A 27,769-nucleotide genomic window follows, 5' to 3' on the forward strand; every position below is an offset into this window, starting at 1 on the left:
CTAGATCCCTTGTGATCTTATCAAACCTTGACAAAGGAACACATATGTAACATGACCCAATGCCACATATCACAGCATTCATAGGCAAAGCAAATGTGCTATGCGCATCCTTTGATGGACCTTTTGGGTACATAAAACAAACAAAACTAATACTAAGATCAAGCTCAATGAGCTCACAGATTCCTAGAACTGGATATAAGAAGTGGACGTGGTCATACTCACCCGCTGTGCGACGTGCTGGTTTGAAGCCTCGAGTTCGGCGTCGCCATGTTGCTTTTTGCAACCACTGAAGTGACATAGTGTACGACTTTGGTAGCGGCAGCGACCTGTCCGTTACAGAAGGCACGCTCCGTTTTTTTGTGTCTTATGGTCTATTAATATACTATAATTGAAACTAGCGATTGAGACCATGAAACAGCAAACATCAGTTACTCCGTGCGCTGTGCACGACTCTGCCCTTTTGGAGAGATTGACCTCAATTACCTTCTGAGTGCCAAAACGTAAAAAGTAACATGGTCATCTTTCATCCTTAAATAAGGTTAATGTCCTTCGAGGAAGCCCTAGTTCTCTGCCTCCCTGTCCTCTGAGTCACCCTCTTCCTAAAGGTCGATGTTTATTGTGTTGAAGTTTGGTGTATCCTATGTCTCAGGCTCTTCCTTTGAGAAAGTGCTTTTGTCCTCGTGATATTTATGTTGTGAGTACTTCCTGTTAAGTTCGTGGAAGCTGCAGTGACAAATGCATGTTTCTGTTTCTGCAGTAGAGGATCAGAAATACAGAAAAGCAGTGGCCCTGGAAGTCTATGTAAGGAAGCACAAAATAGATCATAAAAGACATTAAGCAAAAGATACAAATGAAAACATACTTTGCAATCATATTAAAAATGGTGCTGGTACAAAATGTCTATTGAAGGTTTATTTGAGTTGATTTTATGTTATTTATTACAAAAATATTGTTTATAGAAATATCCAGTGAGTCTCTCGTATTACAAACAGTTGTTTTGAAGACACTATTTGCTTACGTTGAAACATTTTCATCTTACCTCAACTGCCAAGAGCAGAGTGTCTTTCCACTGGCTTTGTGTGCTGCTGCGATCAGTCTGTATACATCAAGGTTGATTTACAGTTGCCTCACTGGGTACTTTTTGTCTTTCATTTTGTATAGTAACTCATATGTAAACACTGTTAATTTCTTTAGAGTAGAACAACAAAAATAAAAGGTTACTAAACACGAGCGTTGGTTTTAGTTTAGGCTGTACTGTTTCTTAAAATAACTATTAAATATGGTCACAAGGTTGTTTTGAGTCCAAAATCTCCAGCGCCTCATTCTTTTCCAAGGAGGTGCTCATGGACAGAAAGCCTCCTCGGCCTCCCCACTAACGCTGATGAAGACGACGTGTTGTAACCAACGTTTTGTCTCGTTTTCACACGAGCCCTCCCCTACTAGTAATACCGGTGTTTCCCAGAATGCCTCTCTTGTGCCTGGGCGCAAGAGCGAGAGAGAGCGTTTTAGTTTAGCGCATTGCATTCTGGTCAGCGGGCTTCTATGAGAAATGCAATTGATGTCCGTATATTTCCTATGGAAGGTCAGAGTAGAGCGGGTATTTATCCCCCATGATTTGCCTCCCATTGCAGAATTGTTATTTGCAGTGACAAGACAAATCGGAGATATTTATTGAAGGAACCGGAGGGCTCACATTATAAAACTGCGTGCACTGCTCAACACAGCCGGCATGGGGGGGTTTGATAAAGCCACTCAATGCTTGCTGCAGGGTCACTGACCCCACTGACCTAAAGTATTTAAATTAGCAACCGGTGGCCACAAACTTCCCTCGAACCACCTCACGCATGTTAACTGAATCAGTGAAGGAATACAAAGCGCCGCCACAGAGTAGTGCTTGGGTAAAAACTTTATTAACAAAACAGAAGGCAAAGCACAGCTTAAGCTCACAGCACAGCAGACCACATCACCCTTCGGTCAATACGAACGTCCATCATCGGTAGTTAATTAAAATGACACAGCCACTCGGTTACACTGCATAATATATTTATAAATCTACGACCTTTTGCAACATTAACAGCATTTACCAGACAGCCATAATGCTCATTCTCTTGCGTTGTAGCGCCATCCAGTGACCTGCGGTAGTAGTACAATCAGAAATACAGCAGCCCTCGGTTAGAGGGTGTGGGTGGATTGTACTGCTCACAATCTGCACCATAGGAGTTTATTATCAGGCTGATTAATGTACACGTAGAAGATGACAAGGAAATGGAGTTACAGTAAGAGTACACAATGTGGTAATACCACCAATTTCAGGAATCTTCCGAGCATGCATCGCTCTAAAAGCTGAATGACTATCACACCTGTTGTAGACGTTAGATTCTGTTGAACTTTCCTTACAAGTTTGTTACATTTGAGGGTTTTTCTGGGTGTTTCAGTTGTAGGAAAGAGTGGGGCACGCTCATCTATCGCACTCACCCGCAAGATTGGAGGAGATTTCGCAAGTTTCGACCCTACTTTGTATTTCAAATCAGGAATACTTTACATCCCCATTTTGCAAACCAGGGTACCATTTTATGAATATAGAAACATTTATATTAGTTTCCATGCATTTTGGTGTATGAAAATCTATTGGAAACAGTAAACCGTTAATATTAAACCCCTAAAATTTAAATAAACCGTGACAGTGGCGCATGCATCCAACTAAACTGAAGTGCACATTTAATAAAGGAGCTAAAACACCTGGTCCCTTTAAAATGGGTGAGTTTCCTGTTAAAGGGTGTTAAGATAAATACCGCTTAGGCACGGTTCGTACCAATGCTAAATCACGGGTTTGCTGTATGGTCTTTGTGGGGGAACAGATTTACATCCTGCATGGGAACAAGTCATTATCTCTACATTCTATTACCAAGCAGAAGGACATGAAATTATATTTCATCTTTTACAATGATACATTTCAACCGGTGGGACATCGGAGTTGTGTGTGTGTGTGTTTTATTATTATTATTTCCCGTAGGCACAGTGGAAATTCTGCCCCCTGGTGGTGCAGGAGTATAGAACAGTGAAGAGGTTGGCCGGACGCTGCCCAACCCCCCACCTGTTTGGGGATGGGGGTCCTACACCGCCCACTGCAGGATGCTGGTGTCTTTCCCACCGGTGGAGAGCAGGTGACTGTCGTCGTGCAAAAAGGCAACATTAGTCACGTGACTGCTGTGGCCACGGCCCTCGTGACTCGGAGCCTTCACAGAGAAACACAGGAAAGGGCAGAATTAGTCTGAAGCATCATGGCGACGTCGAGCTGCTGTACACAAGCGCTCGTCCTTACTGTCAATATCGTGGAGGGGTAATAAATGAGGCGGTAGCTTTTTGGGACATTTCTTCCTCCAGATAAGTGAATGAACAGAATATAATAGTCCAACTATTTGTATTGTTACTTTCTGCATCAGTTTCAATGGAGCTTGACACACGCACATTTTGTGTCACATAAAGTACAATAACAGGTGTTTTTTTGCATTTGCAAATATTTAAAACGTCTGAGATTCAGTGCAAACAGCAGCTCGTTAGAAATTAACCATTAAGTTTACACCTCCAGTTAAAATGTCTGTGGCTAAAAACTTGAACTTATAAAAAGAAAAAGAAGAAAAACTTGTTTGAAAAATATACAGTATTTAGTCAATTCTGCTGAGCTGCCACTGTGTTCATTCAAACTTCATCTCAACGCGGCCGAATCCGGAAGCTTAACCGAATAACTGAAAGGTGACGACGCAGAGCACATTTGAAAAACAGTCGAGAGGTGAACTGTTGGCTTGGGCGAGATTTGTGCGTTGTGCAAACACTGAGAGGGAACACGGCTGACCCTTGGTTGAGAGCAGGGGAAGGAGAACAAGTTCACGTTGCCAAAGTCATCGGCGGAGGCCAGCAGGGATCCGTTGTGTGACCTGCACACCGCGTTGATGTCTGTGCCGTCCGCTCCGTCCGGCCAGACTCCTGCAGGAGGTCGAGTCAGAGAAAAGGGTGATGAAGACAAGAATCAAGGCCGGAGACGCGCCCCCAACAACAGAACTGAACAGGACTTTATCTACAGAGCTTACGTGTGCGCCATCAAAAGAGTAACAACTTACCGAAGGTGTTGAAGCTCAGAGTGCAGGTGGAAGTGGCCCACTGCTCGTTGCGCACGATGTCCATGTTGGTCACATGTTTACCACTGGATGCCTCCCCTAGAAAGAAAGTCTTGAGTTGTTTAGGTTTGATTTAATACGAGATTAGCTTAGCAGTGCGTTATACGTTTTTCTAGTCATGAATAGCAACTATACTGATTTGTTAAAGATTTGGTGCAGAATTAGAAAAATAAACCACTTGAAAATTAATGAAATTGGTCAGAAATCCCTGAAAAAAAAGGCACCCAGCACTGCATGTGACTACCACAAAGTGCAGCAAAGCGGCAGCTTCTCTCTTCTGGCACTTTGACATACTTTCACTCCACACGGCTTCAATCGCCTTAGGAGGGTTTTGTCCAAGCGAAAGTCTTTTGCTTAAGCCATCACTGGGTTTCAAAATGTTGCAGAAACATTTTGTCCGCCTTTGCAAAAAGCAGTTTGCATCATTTATCTTTACCCTTTAAAGACAAATGATGCAAACTCCGTTACTCTGCGACACAATGAGAGAGACATCCATGCGAGTGCCAACGGAGACGCGAGGGAGGACCTACAGAAGAGGATCTCGTAGTCTCCTGAGTTGGTGACGAGGTGCTTGCTGTCCACTGACCAGTCCAGATGGGTGACGAAGCTCGAGTGGCCCTGAGGAAAAGGGGAGAGAAGTTTATGCGGCGGAGATCACAACAAGCAAGATGGTTTTGATCCAAAAGCTCCATTTCGGAGAACAAAGCAATCAGTCACCCCGACACGACGATCTGAGGATCAATTACTCACCCCGTCCTACCGCCAACTCTACCGCAGAGTCTTCCCGTAAACCTTTTTTTAAATTGTTTTTATTCAAAACACTTAGCAAAAGTCTCATGCTGTATAATGATTGATACAAATGGTAATTTTGAGGGTTGAATTACTCCTTTAAAAATTGACGGGAAGTACAGATCATATTGTAAAGTCAAACAAAATGACCCTTAATTCATTGTAAATAAGAGTTTCCACTGTTTTAGGTGAGCTTCACACTTTCAGACTACAGATGAGAATTGAGGTTGGTGTTCTCACGGTGCATTTCCCCACGCGGCTGTACTTGCGGCCACTCTCGGTGACTGCGTAGATGTAGACAAAGTTGTCGTGGGAAGCGACAGCCAGGAAGTTACCGTCTGGAGGCACAAGGAGGCGGAGTTAGTCCCGCAGTAAAACACGACAGGTGACACCAGCAGTGTCTCATGTTTTACCTGGAGAGTACTTGATGTTGGAAATGATCTCGTTTCCATCGGTGTGCATCGAAACCAGATCCCGAGTGTCGGCGTCCAGCACCAACCATCTGCAACACACACAAGGCCGTGTCTTCAAATTGCTATTTTCTTTGTCCAAACAGCTCATATTTACACAGTGTGAAGCGGAAACGAGAGCACATCTTCTTTGGCCATAACTTGCTATTTTCATCGATTTACTTATTCAGTCTATGAAACTCTCAAACCAAATTTGGTGATGTTGGAACAGTGGAAAGACTGAGGATTAGTTGTATTCCGGTTCTGTTGGGTCTGAATGAAGATTGTTGTGTTCATTAGCATAGTAGGTTAATTGTATGTTTTGTACAGTAAAAAGTTATAGAAATGATGCAAATCCCTGTTGATTCATTCACTTAAACGCTCGTCACAGAGCATCCCACTGGGAAAGGATGACAAAACATGCATCCCGCCCGAGTCTGTGTTGTTTCCATTACTGCAGATGGACGCAGGTGTTGAAGGGTGCAAGTGTTTTGTTTTTTCCGTCCAGTAGGAATGAGGCTTCAGTGTTTAGTTTCAAAATTTTAAAACAAGCCCCGACCTTCCAGTTATGGTTCCCACAGCCAGAACAGCACCGCTGGGATGGAAACCTGCACACCTCCCTGGATCCTGACGCAGAAAAGAAGATTATTAGTTAATTCAGTTTGGTTTAACGGGCTGTTGCATTCTTTGTTAACGCTGTCAGGGCTTTACATTCCTATGTGGGAAATGGGAAAAGGCAGAGCGCAATGCATGTCCTGCTACCAGTCACCTCAATGGTCTTGCTCCAGAGGGGCTGATGGGAGACGGCGTCCCAGAGGTGAACCAGTTTGTCCTGGCAGCAGGTGACAAACTGCTCCATGGAAGGATGGACGTCCAGACCCCACAGCTCATCCGTGTGACCCTGCAGCACATTAGAACCGCATGGGTGAGTTAAAACCACTGGACGCACCTTCAACTGGAAACAAAATGATCACTTGTGTACCTGTACAATCGGAGTTAATGTGTCGGGGAAGGCCGCTCTGATGATGGCATTCTTGGTGGTTCCTACGAAGAGTTCTCCCGGTTTACCTTCGGCCAGTGCCCGTACTGGTCCCAGCGGCTCACCCACCTGCACGCCAAACAGACCCACTCGCAATCAAGATGGATGCTTCCCTTCAAACCCCCCAAAGGCCCCCAAGAAAAAACAAGCTCCGTCTTTGTCTCCCTCACCTCCATCTCTGCCTTTCTCTTGTAGTCGTGGTCCCACAGCACCACCTTGCGGTCCTTCCCTCCTCCGGAGACCATGGTGCCGTCCTTCAGGACGCAAACAGAGAAAATCCCGCCCTCGTGGGCCCCTGACACCACCTGGCTGATGCGGCTGCCGCCTGCCAATAGGATCGCACATGGAGCAGAAACAGATCGTGAGTCGAGATGAGATGAACGACCCTCTTTAACAACCAAATGTGTTTATGGTTCCGTTATGCTCGTGATCAGTAATTTGCTAGTTGGTTTTATTTTTTCCAATCATGTAGATCTGTCAGGATCTTGTTTGAGCATTGCTGGCTAGCATCCTTTCAAATACAACTGGATATAGTAGAACATCCAATCATTGTTTTGCCATTCTACATTCTGGGAGACACTAAAACCTTTACTACTACTTACTTACTTACTAACCAACTAACTAGTTACTTTGAGTGGGGGAGCACATTGTACCTTTGGCCCAGACGTAAAGGTTTCCACTGGAGTCTCCGGTGATGGCGTCTCCGTTCTCGGCGAACGCCACACACAGCACGTACTTTGGTTTCTCGTGTTTCTAGAGAAGGAGACGCAGACAGGTAGATGTTGCTGCGCGTGTTTTAGCTAATGTTGGTAAACTGTATTTTGCTGGTCTCATTTTTGAAGGAGTGGTTCTGATGGCGGTACCTCGAACAGGCCCTGTCTCTTGGTCAAAGTACTGCCTTCAACGGTCCAGAAGTTGATGTGGGATTTTCCACAGGTCACAATCAGGTTGGCGTCCATGGGATGAAACACGGCGGCCAGCACAGAGTCGTTGGAGCACTGCAGGAGACAGGAAGCGTCAAGCTGCAAACGTGAGTCTCCACCAGATTTATTCAGAAGAAATTAGAACATTGCAACCACTTGTGTGCAAGCTGGTGATCCATAGATCCATTGGAACCAGGAGATAAGATAAGGATACAGCTGTGCACATGGGTCAGGGCCAACAGAAGGAGGGGGGGGTACCTTGACGTCAGCCAGCTGCTTCTCCTTCTGCCAGTTCCACACAGTCAGGATGTGATCGTTGGCATCGTCCACGGCGCAGAGGAAGGTGCCGCCGTTCTAAGAGGGGAGAAAAGAACGAGGAGTTCTTCTTAATGTTACAGGTGATACGTGTAATAAAAATACTCCGGTCGGAAGTGAATGCCATACAAGAGGATTGGCGGCGGCTTACCGACTTGGAGAAAGCAACACAGGTGACCGCTCTGTCGAACACTCCCATCCCGAGCACATGGAGCGTGTTGAGGCTCACGGAGTCCCACACGCGAACATGAGGTGCCTGCAGCTGAACAGACAGGAGACAAAAGATCAGACCGAGGAACTCATCTAATGCAAAAACATGGGATTAGATTAAGAGATAGTCACTCTCCTAAATCGGATAAGTTTTCCATTTACAACAATTAGAATTTAAAATATTGCAGTAGGTTCTCTTTTGCACTTGTGTACCTGCTTTAAAATAGACCGTCAGAATTGAGCTGTGAACAGTGAAAGAGGACGTGATGGCTTTCACAGTACCTTTCCATCTTTAGAGTTTCCAGCCACTTGCCCCGTTGCTATGGTAACCATGTCAGGATGCACACTCAGGCTGGGGAGAGAAATATATGATTGCTTCCTTTAACTTCTTAAAACCAACTGACCAACCCATCATTCACTTAAATCTTACTCTATTTTAAGTTTTTACAGTGTTTTTAATTTGTTACTATACGCACACTGTGGCCATCACACATTAAAATAATTATTATTTAAAAAGAATTATCCTCCTTCTGGTCGGTAGAGAGGATGCAACGTTTAAGGCTCCTCCCGACTGGCTTCACACTCCCTCACCATTTGACGTCATCGTTGTGGCCCAGGTAGTGTCTCTGCTGCTGCTCCTCCGTGTTGTACAGCACCACCACAGAGGCGTTGAAGTAGACGATCTCTCCGGTGGGCAGCAGGTAGAGGTTGGAGCGGCAGTCCCGTCCGCGGTAGCCATAGCTGGTCCGCGCATGGGTTAATTCAATATTCCGATTTGAGACGCTCTTTTGCTATGGTGACTAACGGACTGTAGCTTTTTCAGCTAATACGGTCTCTACAACAGGAAACCTCACGTGAGCGGATCATTTTTATACATTTCATTTTGATGGCAAATAGTTATTAATAAAAAAATGGACTGGCTGTTTATCAAAGTGTCTTTCCAATTCTCTATTCCGGAGGTTTCTAAAGCCTGAACCCCCCACCCCCACCGCCATCCAAAAGATACACCCACTGCAGCTTGAGCTTGCGGTCAGGTAGCGGCACCTTGAGGTCGAGGCTGTAGCTCTCCTTCTGCTGATCGGGGATGTGCATGGTGACGGGACGTCCTCGGAGGAACATCCGCACGTAGCTGTCCTCTGGAGGGAAGAGGGGGGTTATGATGGTTGGACATTCGATACACAGGGTCTACAGAGCTGATCGCTCAGTAGCCTTCAATCAGTGAGCATCAGACTGATGAAGCTATGGAGGTCGTCTGCGGGAGGTTTCTAAAGAACCTGCCACCAGAAGCGGGTTGGATGATGCAGCACTGCACATTAGGCAGGACTAAAAACAAGTTTATTTCTGCTAGAACATTTAACACTGGGGGGGGGGTTCTATGGTGATTGAATAGCTGCAGTTGTTGACGCGTTCATTTCGTTTTGCTCTTGAGCCCTGCCTCTTCATACGGATGCTTCAGAAAATACAAACAGAGCCTAAAGTTTGTTGTGCTTCACTTTCTACTACTTTTTTGTCATCAATTCTAATGGGTGTTCAATATTTCCCAAAGGGAACATTCAATAGCTCTGCAAGGACAATCGAGTTTCACACATCAGAGGCTGCTCATCCTCTTCAGAGCTAATTAAAATGTCACAGTAATGGAGGAGGAGATTGACACACACACACACACACACACACCTCTGCTTACCTGCATTGAAGGTGCATTCTTTGGTTTTGCTGAAAAAGAAAAAAGTATTAAATAATACTGTGAATTAATAAGCACAGAGAAAATACAACACGTCTGGCTCTCTGGGACGTCTCTGGGACGTCTGGCTCTCATCCATGATGGAAAATAATATTTTCCAGTAAGTACATTAAAATACAGAATATACATGTATTTCCCATTAACTGTTCATGAATAATTCACCATTTTATAGGTTTTGCTACACGGGCTCTAACCGCTCAGTTTCCCATTAACTGGACAATAAGTCTGTCTGTGTGAGAGCTGCAGTGCACCGAGTCAGCATTTACACCCAACATGTAAATTATAAATGAACTGGAGTGTTCAAACACTGCATCACAATTGAGACAACAAATGGTTCCAACCAGTTGATAGATCAACCGAAGTAAAAAAAAAAGAAAAGAAAAAGAAAACACAACCTTTTTGGCACTTGTTTCTTTGATGAAGCAAAACAGCGATCAAAGTGCCAACTCATCAACATTAATGTCAACAGAAGAAGCAGTTGAAGCTCGTTCTGGATGGAGTCAGCAGACAAAGTAAACCGGCAAGTCCTGTTATTTGCGTAGGCACACATTGGTGGTGACACAGTGTCAGTTAAACGCACAGTGATCATCAGAGCAAAGACGAGGGATGAGACTGAGAAGAGTCACGCGCTTGTACCAGAACACCAGATAACTACTTAGAATATCCAAATATCCAGAACTAGAGCGTCATCGAGACCTGCAGCTGCCTCATCAGTTTGCAGCCGAGCAACAGCTGTTCCTGAGTCAGCTGTCCGTCAGCCAATCAGAACTGCTGAGCATCTCCGAGGCGGCTGACCTCTCAGCCTGACTGTCAACCAATCAGATCGTTGTCAGGATGCTAAAGCGCCACTTCGTATGACAGGTCGGTATCACCATGGCAACAGCTGTAAAAGCCAGCTTGCTATGAGGAAACTTTCTGGCTTGCCACTTGCTGCTCGGCAACAGGGGAAAGGAAGTGAGGTAAACCATTTAAAAATCAGCTCTGAAAAGGGTTTCGTTGAGAGTCGACACACGGCGCATTGTAAAGGTAAACAGAGCTTGCGCTGCATCGGGGCGTCTACCGTTCACATTTCCTTAACTGTAAAAGAATAATAATAAAAACATTTTAAAAAGGCATCGGCGCTCTCCAAACTTGTCATGAAAAGTCTACTGTATTCATAGCGAAACAGGTAGTGACAAAAATATTTACTCATGAAAGATCAGAGCTTGTTTTTGTGTCTTTCCACGCAGCAGCTAAAGATTAAAATCCTCTGATGACATAACTGGTGTCTGTGTCTCTGGGCAGCTGAAAGGCAGGCGGGGGGGCAGCACGTCCCGCTTTGAAGTAACCACATAAAGGCCTGTTTGTCTTTTGAATGATGTGTGTTCTGCAAGCAAGATGAGGCGTGGCACCGTCCGAACCAAAGAGAACAATGTTCGGAGCCAGTAATTAGTGCAGAGGCATTCTGGGAAGCTGGCGGTCGGACAGAGGGAATAACTGTGGATGTGCAAACCCATGCGTCTGCAGCCCCGGTCACCAGGTTTCCGTGGAGAGGGAACGCACAAACAGGCCCCTCATTAACACGCCGCTCCGAGTGGACTGTTCCTCTGCCACTCGGACCGGTTGGGCTTTGTGTGAAGCAGCAGAGAGCCCCCAGGGTCCCCTGAGAGGCTTATTAACGAGTGTGAGCAGCAACTACAGATAGAAACGGGGATTAATGTGGCTTCTCTACATTAACCCTTCCTGCAGCGCAGCAGAGCAACCTCTGCTTTATGGTCTATTGGACTCAAAATAGATCCTTTACTAAAATAAACATCACGCTGTATTGAAGTAGGGTGTTACTAGAGACTAAGCATGAGTTTATGGTTCCAGAGGTAATCAATTAAGTGAATATGGTCTTTTTCACAACCAGAGGAGGGTGAAGCATTCACTCCACTTTTCAGCCTGCCTGGAGAAATAACATTTGACATATTTCATAACAAGCTCAGTTATAGTAGTGGCTGATCAGAAGCTCCCAGTCGCATGAAGCACTTTGCTGCAGTGATGGACGTTGTTATGAAGCAGCTTCTAGGACCTGTGGGAATGGGGGAGGGGGGGGGGCAGTCACGTGTGCGTCCATTTCCTGGTCCATTCTGACTGAACTACTGCGGTGGTGGACGTTGTCTTAATGGAAACAAGTGAGTTTGATAAGCGTCACTCACTGGAGAACGATGCGCTAATAGACACTTTGAGCTTCCTCTTGCAATGACTCATCCACTCAGTTATTGTAGCGAAGAGCAGAAAAAGAAATTGACGCAGATCTTTTCCTTTATCAGGATTTGACAATGACAATGTAGTTTATGCTCGCTGATAAAACATACTACTTTACAAAGGTCATGATAGTGCATATATGAATATACCTGTAGCCCTATGTAGTCATTTAATTGAACAGGATGAAAATCTCTCCTGTATGCATTGTCTTAAGACATTCAGATGCAAAACTGCATATCACTACTCAACTTGGTACCGGAATCTCTATCCTGAACACTACATCTACATTGAAGTGTAGGCAGCGGTATGTTAAACTGTTTTTAGAGAGACAAAATGCTTCTCTGCAGGGACATAGTCTTTATGCTTGTTTGATGTTAAACAGCAAATCCAATCAATATTAGTTTTTGCAAGCGGAGCAGTATTGGTAATTGGAACATCCGTCATGGCTGCACCCACCCCACCCATCAGCATCCGCAGTGCTGCAGGGTGTTCCACCATATTAAAAAAACATGAGTTAATTACAACGCCTTTGGAAAACATATTTAAAACAAACAAAAAAAAGCTTAATAAAAACGAGGGAACGCTTTTCCCCGTCCAACTTTAAACTGTGGTACCAAAGCAGGAACCGGTCTAGCTGGATCAGTCCGCTCCAACAGGACAATCGCTCTACCGACAGAAGTGCTGAGTGCGACTGGTCTACTGTCACTGCACATTTACTCATGCGGAGTGTGTGTGTGTGTGTGTGTGAGTTTCATGAGCAGACAGAAAGCAACATGTTTATTCCACATCATTAGAAGCCCAGAGAGCCACTGATGACATTAAAGAGGACCACAACCCCCCCTCTCAACATCATGTGATGCTTCTTCAGTTAGAGAACCACTTCAGAAAACGGAAAACGACTTTTCAATTGTTGGGAGTTCAAGCACCCGACGGTACAAGTCCCGTAACGCTTCATTGTTGGAAGCATTGGGAACCTGACCCTGCGGCCCCTCCCTGGCCCCCACCTTGCAGACACCACACCAAGCGGTGTGCGTGACAACAGCGCTTCACCAAACAGACCCGACTTCCTCACATCCACCGAGCAGGAAACCGGCTTTCACCGACATAATGTTAGATAACAAGACGTAAAGATGGTGAGGCGTGAATGCGCACTTTTCCAAACTTTTATTCAGATTCATCCGGTTGACTTTAAAGCAGCAAATGCATTTTTTTTTGTTGCATATTATCGTCCAGAAAACACCTACTACACTTCCTCATATACAAAAAGGCTTCATCAGTATCTCAGACCAGCACCGATTATCCATTAAAGACCATTTACCTGGACGATCTCTTCATGGCCGCGAGCTTTTTCCGTTACGGTTAACGGCGGAGTGACGTCCTGCACAACAGCTCCAGCAGCACGGACACTTCCTCCTTCACGGGCAAACTTTTAGCTCGGCCTGGTGGCGACCCGGCATCCAATCAGAAGGGCGCCCCCCGTGACCCGCCCCCCTCACACTGGTGACCACGCCCCCTCTACCAACCCCTGTTTGAAATCTGATCCATCAGCAGAAGGAGAGCGACAGAGAGAATGAAGAATGGAAAATGAAAGAAGAAGCGAATGAACGTGAGAGTATAACATCTAAAAGATAAACTCTTTTGGGTTTGTTTGTAGCCGACATGCGTGACCTGCGTGTGTTCACTTCACCCCATGCGACGGTGTTGATCAGGCTCGCGGCTGACGCCTCACAAAGATCAATGGACTCTCAGCTGTACTACCTAATTCATGGGGACATCTCCACGGTGGCCCACTGAAGAGCCGACTGTGACAGACGCTGATGAAGCGGGTTTGTATCCAAACAGCTGAAGCACAAGTTCTCATAGCGACGGGCGGTGAATACAAAACCTCCCGTGCCGTTCTTGCAGCATCCAGGGATCCAGGGCCGACATATCAGACACGAGGGTGACGTGGTCGGATGCAAGCGAGAACTACACGTTTTTCATTTCCTCTTTGATTTCTGGAACTAGACCTTCCTGGACCTTCCTTTTGCTTGTTTTGCAAGATAGATATTTTTACAAAATGGCATCCCCAAAATGAGTGAGGAGGATATGGGTGAGGATGTATTTAACAGCGTATTGTCTGTCAGAGGGAGGAGCCTGGAGAAGACATTTCACCATATCTAATACCTGAAATAACATGTCATAACAATCTAATGTGACCCCATTGACCTCCTCCACAGCCGTGCGATGCACAAGCATCTTCTCTGAGCCGGTTGTGAGGCAGAAGGAGGAGTTTGTTGTCATGGAAACGTATCAGGTAGTGAGAAGGTTCACAGGTCTAGAAACACAGTGGGACGGCGCTCGGCGGGACGCTACCTTTTGCCTCCAGAGGAGCTGCTGGAGGAGGTGGTTCGACTCCGACTCTCCGCTCCCAACTCTCTTCTCACCAGGGTGAGGCGCTCTGTGGACATGCTCTTCCTGGAGAGAGAAGAGGCGAGGGGGAAAAATCGGTGTCCTGACATTTCAAACCTAACTTTAGCATTTCCCTGCGCAAACTGGGGTGAGGGACAAGGAAAAATAAAATGTGAGGCAATTGTGAAGGTTTAATAATCTTGGGATGACACAGGACTCGCTAGTCATTTACGCAACATGATGGGTTTCGTTTGGTACCTCTTAATGGACTGCAGCACCTCCCTTTTAGGCGAGGAAGGGGAGGAGAGGAGGCGCTTCTGCTGGACGTAGCCGTTGCTCAGCGGTCTGGAGGGGAGCGCCTGCAGGAGCGGACGCGCTGAAAAGGGAACGCGCTGTTATGAGCTCCAGCATGCGCTGAAATCATACAAGAGCCCAACTAGCGGGGGAGAGGCCTCTCTATTGGTCGGTCACCTTGCTTACCCTTGGTAGCCGGTGCCGATGTCGCGGTGGCCGGAGGTCTCCTCCCGGCGGCGCGGACGCCCACGCGTTGCCCCCCCAGGCTCTGCTCCTCGCAGCAGCCCAGGCGGCGCAGGGCGTCGGCCAGGGCTGCCTTCAGCAGCTGGATCTCGTCCTCCTGCAGCTGCAGCTTCTGCTCCAGGTGGGAGACCCGGTCCTCCATGTCCATGTTGCTGCCAGCAGACACCGTGTCATCTGGACCAGGGGCACAGAGGGTTCTCGGGTTAGATCTGAGCCGATGGGACATGACGGGAAGGTCCAACATGGAGTGGTAGAAGCACATGACATCAGCGTCTTTATTCATAACAGTGGGAATTTACTGGGATTTTTGTTTCTTTTTAGATGTGATGGACTTGCAGTGCCGATAGAAAACATCACTGAGCACTTTGCAGGAATAAAGAAAATAGAACCACGACTAACCGCTTCTTGGATACTTGTCGCTCATTTCTCTGACCACAAACACAAGCTGCTGCTTCGGGGGAGTCTCACTGATCCCTGCTGTTGCTCTGTGAACAACGGTCTGGAAGTTCTCAGTTGGCATTAGAGCGGCTTTATAGAATAATTTAGACTGTGTGTGATGTGAGCAAAGGTTAGCAAACACAGTGGCCTGGTTGTGAGGACGCTTTGTACGGGAGAGAAGAGAAATAAGAGAGAGAGAGGGCTGCAAACACAGCCGGAGACAGAGACACAAAGCTTTGTCCTTATGCGTCACATCTGCATGCATGAAGATTAAAAAGGAGCCCTGTGGGATCTCGAAGTAGGTTTGCTCAAAATGATGAAAGGATAAGTTGTGGACCGAGTAATGTCGATGACAATACAGGTTTGTAATGTTCAGAAATATTTGAGTTGGCAAATGTTTAATGAGCAAGGGAATACATGCAGTGTGTTACTTGTAACACTGACTGGAAACATTCATATTTACAAAAGAACAGGCAAAAATCTGCTGTTGATTCCAGCTCCCTATAAAAAATCTGACTTTATTTGTCTCTTTCAAGCCTAATCGTGCGCCATCACACACACAAACCAAAGAGAGAAAAATGAACTTTCTCCTTGAACGTCCTCGTCAGAAACGGTCTAAAGTATAAACTTTTTTCTAAGAGCACCGCAGTAGATTCAGCGGCTTCAGCTCCCAGCATGCATCACTTTAGCCCTGAAAACCTAGTCTGGAGGAGCGGGTGCGGGGGGGGCGGCACAGAGGACACTGCGGTACTGTAACGGTATCATTTCCTGCAGTCAAATGAGAGCCGGCCTGAAGGGAAATCCAGCTTCAGGTGAACCTGCATCCAGCTGAAGGGAGATTTGCATATCAGCAGATCGCCTCCGTCATCCTTTGCTTTTGTTACACTTCTGCTCTTTTATCTGGTGTACGAGGATGAAACCTTTCTTGTGGTTTATGGGACCGATAAAACATACTCTCATGCGAGGAGAAGAGATACTTCTCGTTTCAGCTCGTGGGGGATTTCGCTGTTCACCTTGTTGCACTTGTTTCACACAACAGAAAAGTAAATCTCTTTCTCGTTGTAGAATGCAGCGGAGGCCGGATCACGAGGGAGAAACGCTGAAAGAAAGAGATAAAACCAACTGTCTGAGGGAGACACAGATTGTTGGTGGGAGGAGGTGACGTGAAGGCGGGAACAGAGAGGCCTTGCTCTGAGACAAACAGAGGAGAACGATTCATCTCCAGGCCAAAAACTCCACCATGTTCTTCTTTTTCCAACCTGCCAGAAGGGGAGGGGGGCATTTGGCATTGTAAAGCCATGTAACTTTACAATGTCACATGCCTTCTATTAGCAGGTTAGCGTACACGTTAGCAACTCTTGGATCTTTCTTGCGTTTGGATGCATTTCGGCACATTTAGTTTGAGTTGCAGCGCTGCAACTCATTCTTTGAGTTGAACTGAACAGAGAAGAGAAAGAAGAGGGATGTGCAGGAACCTTCTGGGTTCACCTGCATCTCCTCTCTCCTGGCAGCACACCTGTTAAAAAAAAAAAACACCGCAGAGCCGCCCTTCAATTCACACTCACTCCATTATTCTCCTTATAGACCATGAGGCCACATCCATTTAATATGCAGCAGGCAAAGCGCGAACACACACACTTCCCTCTCCATCCCAGCACAGACAGACATTTCTGTCGCATGATACTTAAACCCAGCTGACACGAGGCCGCTTGCTGCTTCCAGAGTGGTTGTTCATGAGGAGTCCTCCGTGTAGCACATGTTACATTTTCATATTAGCGTTACTTGAGAATAAAAGAATCAAGGAAGCACGACTGGAGATGAGGAGTTGGAGGGACGAGAGTAAAAGAACATGAGGATGGGGAAGGGCAGAGGGGAGGATGGTGGAGGGCAGAGGGGAGGATGGTGGAGGGCAGAGGGGAGGATGGTGGAGGGCAGAGGGGAGGATGGGGCGGCTTGTCAGAGAAAAAGAGAGAGAGAGATGGACAATGGGAGGTCGGCGCGGGGCAGTGAGAACATTGCGGCCTGCTGTAACATTCCCGGTGCAGTGCAGTGATGGAGCCCGGCCTCGTCCTACCTGTCATGGTGCCTGCGCTCAGGGCCCGGCCACTCCTCCCGTCGGCCAAAGCAGACGCTCAGTCTGCAGCACGGTCGCTCAGCTCGTCCACTCTTCTTCCCCCCAGAGGCTTTCTGGACTCACTCCCTCCCCTCCCGTGATCTCTCGCTCGCCCTCTTACACACGCGCCCCGCTCAACCAACCACTCCCTCACTTCCCGGACCACTCCATCACCCCCTCCTCCTTCCCCATCTTCTCCTCCTTCACTTCCCCTCCTCCTCCTCCCTTGTTAGCGGAAGGGGTGGACCCTGGCGCCGGGCCACAAACACACACAGACTGCATCAGAATCTGTACAGCGAGGCACCACCAGGAAGAGGAGCTGCCGAGCCGGACTCCGGATCAATGACACACACAAGTAACGTCAAAAGCATCGCAAAGTATTATTGTACGGCCTCTACAGAGAGTTGGGATGAGGTAAATGGGGTAATATTCTATTCATTTGTTTTGCGTTAAAAGCTAATTCTGGGAAAAAGACCAAAACACAACATGTGGAACACGCCCAGAGTTCACTTTGAACAGGCATAAATATTTTCCCCCTGTAAGAGCTCCACTGTTGTCCCAATACTGTTAACAACACTGTCGCCCTGGGTGACGTGGCCCTTTGTGACCATTTCCATTCATTTTGACTAAATCCCAAATTCCCACAACTAGATTAAGGTTAATCCGCATGTGAAAATAATCCCAAAAAACAAATTACAAACCATTACAGATTTTTTAAGATATACATGTTTTGTTAGAACCAAGAGACTGACACATTTTTGTATTTTAAGAAAAATAGACATCACACCAGTCTTTTCCTTTAACCTAAACAGTAAAATACTATATTGCTCCTCATATAATCAAATTCTACAATCCCTCATCCTTCAACATCCTCTTTACAGACATGTTGGAATGACTAAATTTTTGTTTCTCTTCTGCATCATAAACACAGAGTGAGGCGAACTCCTGCAGCACATTCAGCCAAGTGATGAGGTTCTCTTTTCTTTTTTTTAATGCCAGCAAATTTGGCAAATCCCAGACCGGTGCAGCACTACAGCGCGCAGCTCTCGTTGCTGCAACACCGTCCTCTCAGACCACACAGTACGATACTGTTCAGCGTGGACGACCTCCTGGTGTCATCGGGCTACAGGGTGTGCTTACAGAGTTCACTTTGAGCAGGCGGAAACATACATCGCTTTAAGAAAATAATTCCATCTTTTTTGCCTGAATTTAATTGTGTGGCTGTGAGCACTAAGTACTCTCCACGCCCTGCTGGCCACTCGATTCAATTAGAAATTAGAGAGTGAAACACAAAACTGCAGAGCGAGAGAGCGAGAGAGAGCTGGGAAGCACCTATGACAGCTCAAGCATCCTGCAGGCACAGAAGAAAAGGCTTTATACTCCATCTTGTAAGGGGTCCTTCGCTCCTAAAGCATGAGTGGTTTCACACAGGTGTAATGGGTTTCTTGTATGCTGCTTGTGGAGTTTAGGGAGCATTCAGATAACAGTCGTTTATTCCCCCTCATATTCATAAAACCTGCAACACTGCACCTGAGCTCAGTACGACAATAGAAAACTATAAAAATGGACAACGCGGAGAGTATTTGTTCAAGATGTGAGAACAGGTGGCCGATGCAGAGTATCTCTGGTTACAACGAGAGGGCAGATGGCACAGGGGGGGGAAAGTCGGACACAAGCACCACAATAAAAAAAGGAAGAGGGGAAGTTGGTCGATCCCCATCCTGTTCCCAGGTCGGGGGTGGACTTCACAAGGTCCTTCGCTTAAGCAGCGACTTCAGCACTTTTGGTAAATGTCTTTTCTGAGTCACAAAAAAATCCCCATTGTCATCCAGATCTTTAAGGGCCAGATGCCACTTTTTTGGCAAAGTTCTTTTGGCCCCAAAAATGCATACGAGCGGTTGCACCATGGGTGGATACATCGGTTCATTTTCACGTGAAATGGAGCCTGTAAAACACTGGTGAAACCTGCGTACTCTTGAGCCTTCCACCGCGCATTAGACGGATAAGACATTGAATCTCTGTCGGCTCCGGAGAGATTGACCTCTGACCTCCCAGTTGAGGAACGCCTCAAAATACCTTCTGTAAATGTCAGCAAACAAGCATACCGGCCTCTTATCCTATACTTGTGAGGACCTTTCCTGAGGTACTCGTTCTCTGAACAGCTCAACTAAACCACCGGGCAGAATTAAGGGTGACGGTTCCTCCGCTGCAGGACCAGCCGTCAACTAACTAAAGATTCTTATAAATATCTCATAAGCTCCCTGATTAAACGCACGACTCGTGCGTTTGTCTGACGTTGTTCCTGACACCCGGGGGCTGCTAGAGCGTGTGGACGACAACCCTCTCCGAGGAGTCTGAGTGCCACGTGTTACATCGTGGACAGACTCCCGTGACCCCCTCGCTGTCTCTGCACCTGTTGCTCAATATGGCAGTCTGGTCTCTGTGGGATCCCGGCATCGGTTTGCATGCATTCAGTTAGATCTTTAAATTATTAAAAATAATGTTCATTAGACTTCATTATCAGCCCGCTGTCGTCCGCAGAGCATTTGCATGATATTTGTAAAGCAGAATGTGATATGGCGACTAAAGAGCAGCACATATGAAGGCGGCCAAAAGGCCATGAGAGAGCGTCAAGTATTTCAAAGCAGGAAATGGGCCATGTTGTGATCACAACACGGTGCACATTCTCAGCAAAAAGGTTCCTGATGAGTTAATAAACCAGATATGTCAGCGGAGATGTAATTTAAGCTGTAACCCCTTAAATATCATCAGAAATACTACAACCCAAGCCTAAATGTGGTGAAAATAAAATAAAACACACATATATATAATATATATATACATATATTTATATATATTTAGAAAAATAAAATAAAAGGACAGATTTTTTTTAATCAAGTGTGCATTGCAAGAATATAAGATGACAAAAAATGGACTGTACTGTAGCTGTAATGATATTTCACACAATGTATCCAATCGGGCTAATTGGATTAAGCAGGTGGATTTTCGCTCGCTTTCTTTCTACAGCCCCTGAGAACCAAAGAACACCCATTGTCGATGCATTTCTGGCTGTAATTGTGCACATTTCTAAACAAATTCACAGTGGATTCCTCAAGTCGTGCCCGTGTAGCAGGACGCAGCACAGCGCGCTCTCACCGTTGTTGCAGTACTGTAGCAGCAGGTTGGTGCTGTCATACAGGCTCCCGCACGATGATATCCTCTCCGACATCCCCGCTCCTCTTATTCCTCCCTTCTGGCCGGCTCGTCCTTTATCCTCCTTTTTCTTTTCCCTCTCCGTCTCTTCTCCACGCCGTCTCTCCCCTTCCCGTCTCCCCCCCTCGTTCATAAACGGACAGACACATACACCTTTACCTGCTGGTGCTGCCCCCCCCCCCCGCAACCTGCTGTCTCCTGCTACTGCTTCGCTGCTAGCGTCAAGCTACACACTGCATGTACCAAACTTCCGGTTGTGACTTTCAAAATAAGAATAATGGCGACGGGCGCCACTTATTTTTTAAAGAGGGTCCTTAAGTATGTGCGCTCAAATATAATTTGGATAACATTTTAATGTCGGGTGTCAAATACATAGACCATACCTACAGCTTCACGGAACATACAAAAGAGAACGTGGATTTTTTTGAGGTATCCATTGAAACTAGGCTACAAATCAAATAGCAGCCTCACTCTCTCAAAGCCTGTATTTAATTATGTAGTATTTTTGTAAAATGTGTATTCGTTGATGTATTAATTAGCTTATGTATTGACAACTAAGCACTTTTATTTTGACCAGACATCGTCATTTTCCGGTAAAAATCGTGACTGAATCGTGAATACGTGACTGCCGTGCGTACCGTTGTTACTATAGCAACAGCCTCTCCGCTAGCTCAGCTCCTGATCACTGGGGGGGGGGGGGGGGGGGGGTTAATTTAACTGTTGTGTTCAAATTGTAGTTTTTGTACGTTGACAAACCGAAGCTGCCCTTCATGCATGTTTGAAGATTAACTTCCCCTCGAGAGAAAGGTGATCCCAGTGCCGGCGTGGCTTCCTCAATAATTCATTGACAGACGGTGTGCAACACACGTGTTAGTAATTGATGCCAAAGACTATTTAGGCAAAGTGGGAGGTTAAACCCCTCTACCGGAAACGGGATTTCATTCCGCATTTAAAACGCTCCATTATAACGTATTTGAACAACCAAATATGACAGCCCCGCTTTTTGGGGTGTTATCTTTTGAAGTAAAAATCCTATACAGATAGTTGTGTGTATGTATGTATATATATACCACAATGGTTATCAACCTTTCATACCTCAGTAATGTTAAAATGTTAAGGTTCTTAGGTTTACGTAGTACACAAATAGCTGCTTCAGGCAGTTTTGCATACATACATACATATATATACATACATTATATACATTAGATTACATACATATATATATTATATATATACATTGAACTTTACTGTAGTATACTGCAGTGTTTCAAACATTTATTCATATTGGATGGAAGAAAAACCTAAGAACCTTAACGTTTTAACATTACTGATAATCATTGTGGTAGTCTGCGTACAGTAAAATGTAAAAACATCCATAGAAATTAAATGTAGGAAGTACCTGTTTATCGTTAGTGATTAACCTCGTAGCATTGCATGTCAGTGATGATGTGTTTTTCTACTGTCTCAACAATCAAACAAATAGAGACCTTCTCAAGCATACACAAGCTGACATCACAGAGAAAAACCTTACAGTTGATTTGATTCCACGGCTAGTGATGATAGTCATCACTTTATTTTTCCAACTGAATCGGTCCTTACAATAAACATATACAACGCTAATGATCTACATTGTCTTAGACTATAAGATGACTTGTATACTGATGTAAATGTCAAAAACTATGGTCAACATGAAGGCTTACTACTTACTCCTCTGGACACCATCCATAGCTGGAGACAAGTCACCAAAGAGGGAAATCCGTAATGCGCATGCGTCAGCCATGCAGATCTGTTATTGTCACGTGACAGCTGACGCAACGCCACAAACTTTTGCTTAACATCACTGGTAACGCTGGCTAGTAGAAAATATAAAGAAACACATTCTACTGACGTGTGGAGGAAATGAATACACACCTATATTGATATTATAATCATTTGAAGCGGACTTGGTGTACAAGCTCGAAACCATCCAAAAGCGCTAATGGTATACTAGCATTAGCATTAGCATAAGCACCGCAGAAGGAGGAAAACGCGTGCGAGCTTCCGGACAGCGGACTGAACTCACAGTAAGTGTATTTTAAGTCAAGTTGATGTTTTGATAAAGGTTTTCTTTGGTAGGCGACTGGTTGTCGTTACCAATACTGAGCTTGTTCCCGGGAAGCTATTTAACATTAGGTAGCTAAAACCGTTCCGTTAGTTTATTAAAACCTCAGTGTTCTGACCCTTTTTCAAATATTTTATACGAAGCTTTTTTAAAGCATATCCCCATATTCTTTTATTTATGTTCAACCACACGGTATATCCAGAAACGCCTGTGTCAGTTTACTTTCGTATTGAGCCCACGGCCACCAAATCTATGTAAATGTGCCACCTCCATAAACCGCTAACTGATGACAACGTTACATTGATTATATCCATGATTTGATGTTCTGATGCTGCTTCTTTTCTTCTCACACTTCTCATCTGCCCAGTCTTTCAGTTTTCAGTATGCGGAACCGACAGCGGGGATCCCATCTGGGCTTGATGCTCCTCGCCTCCCAGGTGTTTCAGATGGGCCTGGACCACATCCCCCCAGTCACTCTAGCTGTCCTGGGACTCAATGTGTATCTTTACCTGTTCCCCGCAGCTCCACTGATGCAGGTACTGCAAAAATAGAAAGATAATACTTTCTATACTATTTGCTTCTTCTGGTTCATCTCATGGGACAACTTCCTGGTTATCTTTTGTTTGTATCACAGAGGATATAATAACACAATAAATTAAAACGCTGATGACAGAATGACATGCAGCACTGCATTGTACAATATGAAATTAACGTACTTTGTATCAATATGACTAATACTATGCATCCAACCCGTAGGCCTGTGTGAGTGTCCAGCAGGCCTACTGGTTCAAAGACTGGCGCCGCCTTCTGCTCTCCCCGCTACACCACGTGGATGATTGGCACCTCTACTTCAACATGCTGTCCTTCCTCTGGAAAGGCGCCGCGCTGGAGCGCCGGCTGGGCGGGCCCTGGTTCCTCTACCTGCTGTCAGTCTTCTCTCTGATCACCGGACTGGTCTATTTGGCGTTGGAGGCCTTGTTGACGGAGTTCACCCAGGACCAATCCTACAGCATGGCCTGTGCTGTCGGCTTCTCAGGTACAGACTGATCTACAAAACTCCCCAAGACCTGTAATCATTTAAACGATTAGACGTTTTATGTAGGTCTGCTGGTACAACGTGGAACTGTGTAGATCCACAAAGATAATTTGAACTATTTACATATTTCCAACCTCTACTTCCAACCTGACTGACTGGTGTTCAGCAGCTTGCAGTTTGTTTGAAGATTGGCAGACTTTCTGTCATGTGACTGCTGGTCTTCATGGCTTTCCAGTTATGCTGAGCAGTGTAACATTTTTGTTTCCTGATATTTGTTTAAAGTTTTTATATTTATTCTGTGAATATGTATACAGTGAAGCTGTAGTGTCACAGTGGTAAAAATCCCCCACCCTGCCCTTTTGATAAATCTTCATGACTGTGTCTTGATGTTTCTAGGTGTCCTGTTTGCTCTGAAGGTGCTAAATAACCATTACCATCCTGGAGGTGTGACCTATGTGATGGGTTTCCCCGTGTCTAATCGCTATGTCAGCTGGGTAGAGCTTGTGCTGATCCACATAACATCACCTGGGTGAGTTACCAATCGGACGTGATTGCTTTAAAAATTCAGCAGGATTCCTTGGTCAGAAATGCAAGTGTAAACCACCATGGTGCACCTTGCAGGGCACTAGCACTGCCGGGGTTAATCCTCCTGTATTTAATGAGATAACCCACGCACCAGTTCACACACATTGAAGCTGATCTTTATATATATTGTCAAGAAAATAAAAATCATGTAGCAGATGTTTAGAAGAGGCTAATATTTCCTTTTCCACATGCTATGAATAGAGGTGTCCACCTGGAGGCAGTGTTCCATTAGTTGGGAATTAATCTGTGCTCCACTTCTTCAGGACCTCCTTTGTCGGTCACCTGGCGGGCATCCTGGTGGGCCTGCTGTACACTGCTGGGCCGCTGAAGGCCGTCATGAAGACATGTGCAGGTCAGAATTTAAATGTTTCCCTCGCCCCACAAGTTTCCCAATGTTTACACTTAAAATGTCTCCTTTCCTACATTTTCACCAGGGTTTGTAACATCAAATGGATATAACTCCCGTGCCAACGCGTACTACCGCTCTTCAGGCACTACAGGTCCTGATTCCAGAATTTTAAATTGTTTAATTGCTACACGGATCTTCGATTGTGTAGTACTGTTTGCTTGATCACAGTAAAATGACAATGGCGGAGGGGTGTAGGGGCTGTGACCCGATGAGAGATTTCGAGAGACTATTCAGGGGAATGCTCCTTGTCCTAAGTCAAACAAAGTATGCCAGCTCAAATTAACCCGATGATTGAAGTCAGGCTATCTCGGTTCTTCAAAGGCGGATCTGCACTCAAACAACCTCGTTAATTCAAACCAGACGTCAGTCATCAGAATGATTGTGCGCGCGTCCTTCTTGAAAATTGGGGAGCTTTTGATCACCGAAACCAGGTTTTTGTAACCGCACAACGGAAAATAACCTCAAAGGAAGAGCCTCTTTTTTTCTCCGCTGACGAGCAGGAGAGAATCATGAACGCATATTTATCAGACACCCATCGCAGTCTGTCCATCCCGAGAGACGGATTCCTCTCTGCTGTTTGTCCTGTCCCGATGTGAGGGTTTCATGACAGGATGTGGCATGTGTACAGACTGTAGAGCCCTCTGAGGCAAATTTTAAGTGCCCCATCACTAGGGTAGCAAAATTCCGTGAATATGGAAAGTTGGAAACTTTCCACAGGAACATACGGGAATTAACTGGAAATTTGTGGTTAATTTAACAGTATGTATCCTTTCACAAGCAGACATGCATGCAAACATTTCTAATACAACTTTTAAAATTTTGACTTTTTTGACATTTTATGAAAAAAGAAACCGTAGAGGAAGGTGGCGGTAAAATAACTAACAACACACACACTCACTACCTTTACGCTGTCCTGTATCCATGGCGACTATGTCAGCAGCTACACCTGAGTGAAGCTCCCCCCCCCTTCCTAGCTAGCATAGCATTGGCCATTGAAATGAATGGGGGTTGTAATCTGTCATTCTCTCCGGTGTGTTCGAAAACTCTTCAAATGCTGTCTTACTACCTTCCTTCTCTTAAAGAAGAGAAAGACGGACTGTTCAAAATCCGTTATTCTGTCTCTTCTACTTTTATAAGATACCATGAAATCATCCGCTTGACAGTCATTTTTTTGTATTAAATATACATCTTTCGGCGTTTTCCCGCTTTGCAAATTTGTTGACAATAACAGGACTTGAGGAGACAACAGCCGCAAACTTTTCATGTGTTTTCGAATACTCATGCCACGTGTGTGTGTGTGTGTCTGCAGGCTACAGCACCGCGGGTGGAGGATACTCGGGATACCGCCCGGCTCCACCAGATCACACGACTCGTGCAGCATCTTATACAGGCGGACTGACGGAGGAGGAGCAGATAGAGGCGGCCATCAGAAACAGCCTGCATGACAGAGGTCAGTGGTGGCAATGAATTGTAGAGGCTGCCGCTTTAGAAAAAAGGCTGCTCAAGTCAAAAGTATCTGAATCTAAGAATGTTTTATTTTGAAGGACAAGGCGGCCAGAGAGGTGCCCCCCCTCCTTATGGTTTCCGCCCCTTTGAGGAGCCGACCGCTGAGGAGGTCAGGTTGAGGAGACTCAGGCGATTCGACAGCTGAGCAGCCAGGGCAGCGGAGGAGAAGAAGGAGAAGAAGGTGTCGGTGCCAAGAGACGAGCTCTCTCCTGAGGCGTGACAAGGTCCAACCAACAGACTAAAACAGCTTTTTTATTGTGTGGCCTCTTGTGCCTCTTCAGCAGAAGTGAATGTTAGCTTTGGAACTTGATTGTGAACTAAATAGTTTAATGGCGTCGGAGCAGGTTGGGTTTCGGTGTGTCTGATGATGCAGAAGCGGCTTCCAATTGGGGAATTAAGAAGAAAGTTAATGGGATCATCAGATTGGCTGTTGTCACACCGCTTGAACTTGTAAGATAGATACAGGACATAATATCACATTTTCACGTTCACAAATCCATGTTCCTGCTGGTGTAGAATCAAAATCCTGTCTTTGAATTAGTAAACATGGACTTCAGAGATGAAGCTATGTTTCAAATTGTTTTTTTCAGAACAGGTAAAGACCACTTTTTCAACATCCAGACCCGCACCGCTAAGTCCAGTGGAAAAATGACACGTGTGGACATGTGGTATACGTCCAGTGCCCTTTGGTCTCCACCTCTTGTTGTGTGGTCGTGAAAAAAAGCTGTGAAAACAGCCTGGATTTTCTAAATTGGGGCGCAATTATTCATTGATTGATATCAGCAATACCTGAATGCGTCTTCTTTTTTTCCCCTGATATTACCAAAACATCATAACTAAGGTTGAATGCCGCCTTGGTGGATCACATCAGGTGTCACGAAGCCCCTAAAGCCCTGAGGCATCATGGGAAGTAGGACGACTTAAGACCCAACAAGCCGTCAACTGGCGTGGGCTCCAAAAAGCCCGTCGTGGTTTTACGTCTTTCTGTCTGTTCGTGTGCGTGTGTGTCTGCTGTCGAAAGGCGATTCTGCTTCAAGATGTTCTGGCGACTTGAATCCGTTTGGATTCATTGAATTCACTTACACAGTGTTTCAATTCTAAATAGTTATTTTTATACCATTGTTACGGTTTTGCTGGGCAGTTCAGAGGGTCAGTGTCATGAAATTGGGCTAAACAGCGATTTGAATGTTCAGAGCTTTACTCCTCGGACTAATGACACAATTTAAACGCCGCTCCAAAGATATACTGAGTATTTACATTTTCTCGTTCCGCTTTATAAAAACTGGGGATATTGCGTGTTGATCTATTTTTTTACTTGTTGATGAACGTCTGCATGTCCACATTATAATAAAAGAAGTTGGAACAATACAGACCTGTGTTATGTTCCTTATTTAACATTTGATAGTTATTGTTTACTCAAGTACTATGTATAATACTTTTCTACTCTCACTCAACTATCAACTAATATTCACAGAAATATGCCGACGTGGCAGACAAATTGTTAAAACACTTGCACTGGCATTTGTCTATAATGCATTTATTAAAACACTTACAATGTGTTTATAATCTG

At 45.4% G+C, this 27,769-nt stretch overlaps 2 protein-coding genes across 7 annotated transcripts; one reads left to right on the plus strand and one right to left on the minus strand.

Annotated features, from left to right (window-relative positions):
* Window positions 1–1,888: 1,888 nt before the first annotated feature.
* Window positions 1,889–21,275, minus strand: eml2 (EMAP like 2). 3 transcript variants are annotated; one of them, XM_040177386.2, is made up of 22 exons: window positions 20,506–21,275; window positions 14,742–14,972; window positions 14,520–14,637; window positions 14,226–14,327; window positions 9,585–9,613; window positions 8,907–9,036; window positions 8,492–8,641; window positions 8,183–8,252; window positions 7,842–7,952; window positions 7,634–7,729; window positions 7,316–7,450; window positions 7,106–7,205; window positions 6,623–6,777; window positions 6,396–6,521; window positions 6,183–6,314; window positions 5,973–6,040; window positions 5,378–5,466; window positions 5,205–5,302; window positions 4,706–4,793; window positions 4,119–4,214; window positions 3,854–3,984; window positions 1,889–3,236 (listed from the first exon to the last, which is right to left on the minus strand). In XM_040177386.2, exons 1-22 carry the CDS (start codon window positions 20,693–20,695, stop codon window positions 3,114–3,116), a joined length of 2,568 nt encoding a protein of 855 aa, XP_040033320.2. In that variant the 5' UTR covers window positions 20,696–21,275; the 3' UTR covers window positions 1,889–3,113. The 3 variants fall into 3 exon arrangements, with proteins under 3 accessions (XP_040033320.2, XP_040033328.2, XP_040033336.2); XM_040177394.2 differs by lacking the exon at window positions 20,506–21,275 and adding an exon at window positions 17,311–17,545; XM_040177402.2 differs by lacking the exons at window positions 14,226–14,327; window positions 14,520–14,637; window positions 14,742–14,972; window positions 20,506–21,275 and adding an exon at window positions 13,189–13,382.
* Window positions 21,265–27,567, plus strand: rhbdd1 (rhomboid domain containing 1). 4 transcript variants are annotated; one of them, XM_040187972.2, is made up of 8 exons: window positions 21,265–22,625; window positions 23,031–23,199; window positions 23,420–23,699; window positions 24,096–24,228; window positions 24,548–24,636; window positions 24,719–24,784; window positions 26,003–26,143; window positions 26,238–27,567. In XM_040187972.2, the coding sequence occupies exons 2-8, from the start codon at window positions 23,047–23,049 to the stop codon at window positions 26,342–26,344; spliced, it is 969 nt and encodes a 322-aa protein (XP_040043906.2). In that variant the 5' UTR covers window positions 21,265–22,625; window positions 23,031–23,046; the 3' UTR covers window positions 26,345–27,567. The 4 variants fall into 4 exon arrangements, with proteins under 4 accessions (XP_040043906.2, XP_040043925.2, XP_040043929.2 ...); XM_040187991.2 differs by having other exon boundaries at window positions 22,330–22,625; window positions 23,039–23,199; XM_040187995.2 differs by having other exon boundaries at window positions 22,341–22,625; window positions 26,054–26,143.
* The last annotated feature ends 202 nt before the right edge of the window (window positions 27,568–27,769 follow it).

Source organism: Gasterosteus aculeatus, chromosome 1 (genome assembly GCF_964276395.1).
Source record: "Gasterosteus aculeatus chromosome 1, fGasAcu3.hap1.1, whole genome shotgun sequence".
NCBI lineage: Eukaryota > Metazoa > Chordata > Actinopteri > Perciformes > Gasterosteidae > Gasterosteus > Gasterosteus aculeatus.

What these genes read in the sequence shown, in the direction of transcription:
- eml2 (XM_040177386.2), bottom strand. Translation starts at nt 20,695, where the DNA reads ATGAACGAGGGGGGGAGACGGGAAGGGGAGAGACGGCGTGGAGAAGAG. An exon ending in GCCGCGTGGGGAAATGCACC is followed by an intron (nt 4,794 to 5,204) that starts GTGAGAACACCA and finishes CCTTTTCCTCAG; the next exon opens with GGCCACTCGAGCTTCGTCAC. An exon ending in AGACTACGAGATCCTCTTCT is followed by an intron (nt 4,215 to 4,705) that starts GTAGGTCCTCCC and finishes CTTTCTTTCTAG; the next exon opens with GGGAGGCATCCAGTGGTAAA.
- rhbdd1 (XM_040187972.2), top strand. Translation starts at nt 23,047, where the DNA reads ATGCGGAACCGACAGCGGGGATCCCATCTGGGCTTGATGCTCCTCGCC. An exon ending in CGTCATGAAGACATGTGCAG is followed by an intron (nt 24,637 to 24,718) that starts GTCAGAATTTAA and finishes CATTTTCACCAG; the next exon opens with GGTTTGTAACATCAAATGGA. An exon ending in AAACAGCCTGCATGACAGAG is followed by an intron (nt 26,144 to 26,237) that starts GTCAGTGGTGGC and finishes TTTATTTTGAAG; the next exon opens with GACAAGGCGGCCAGAGAGGT.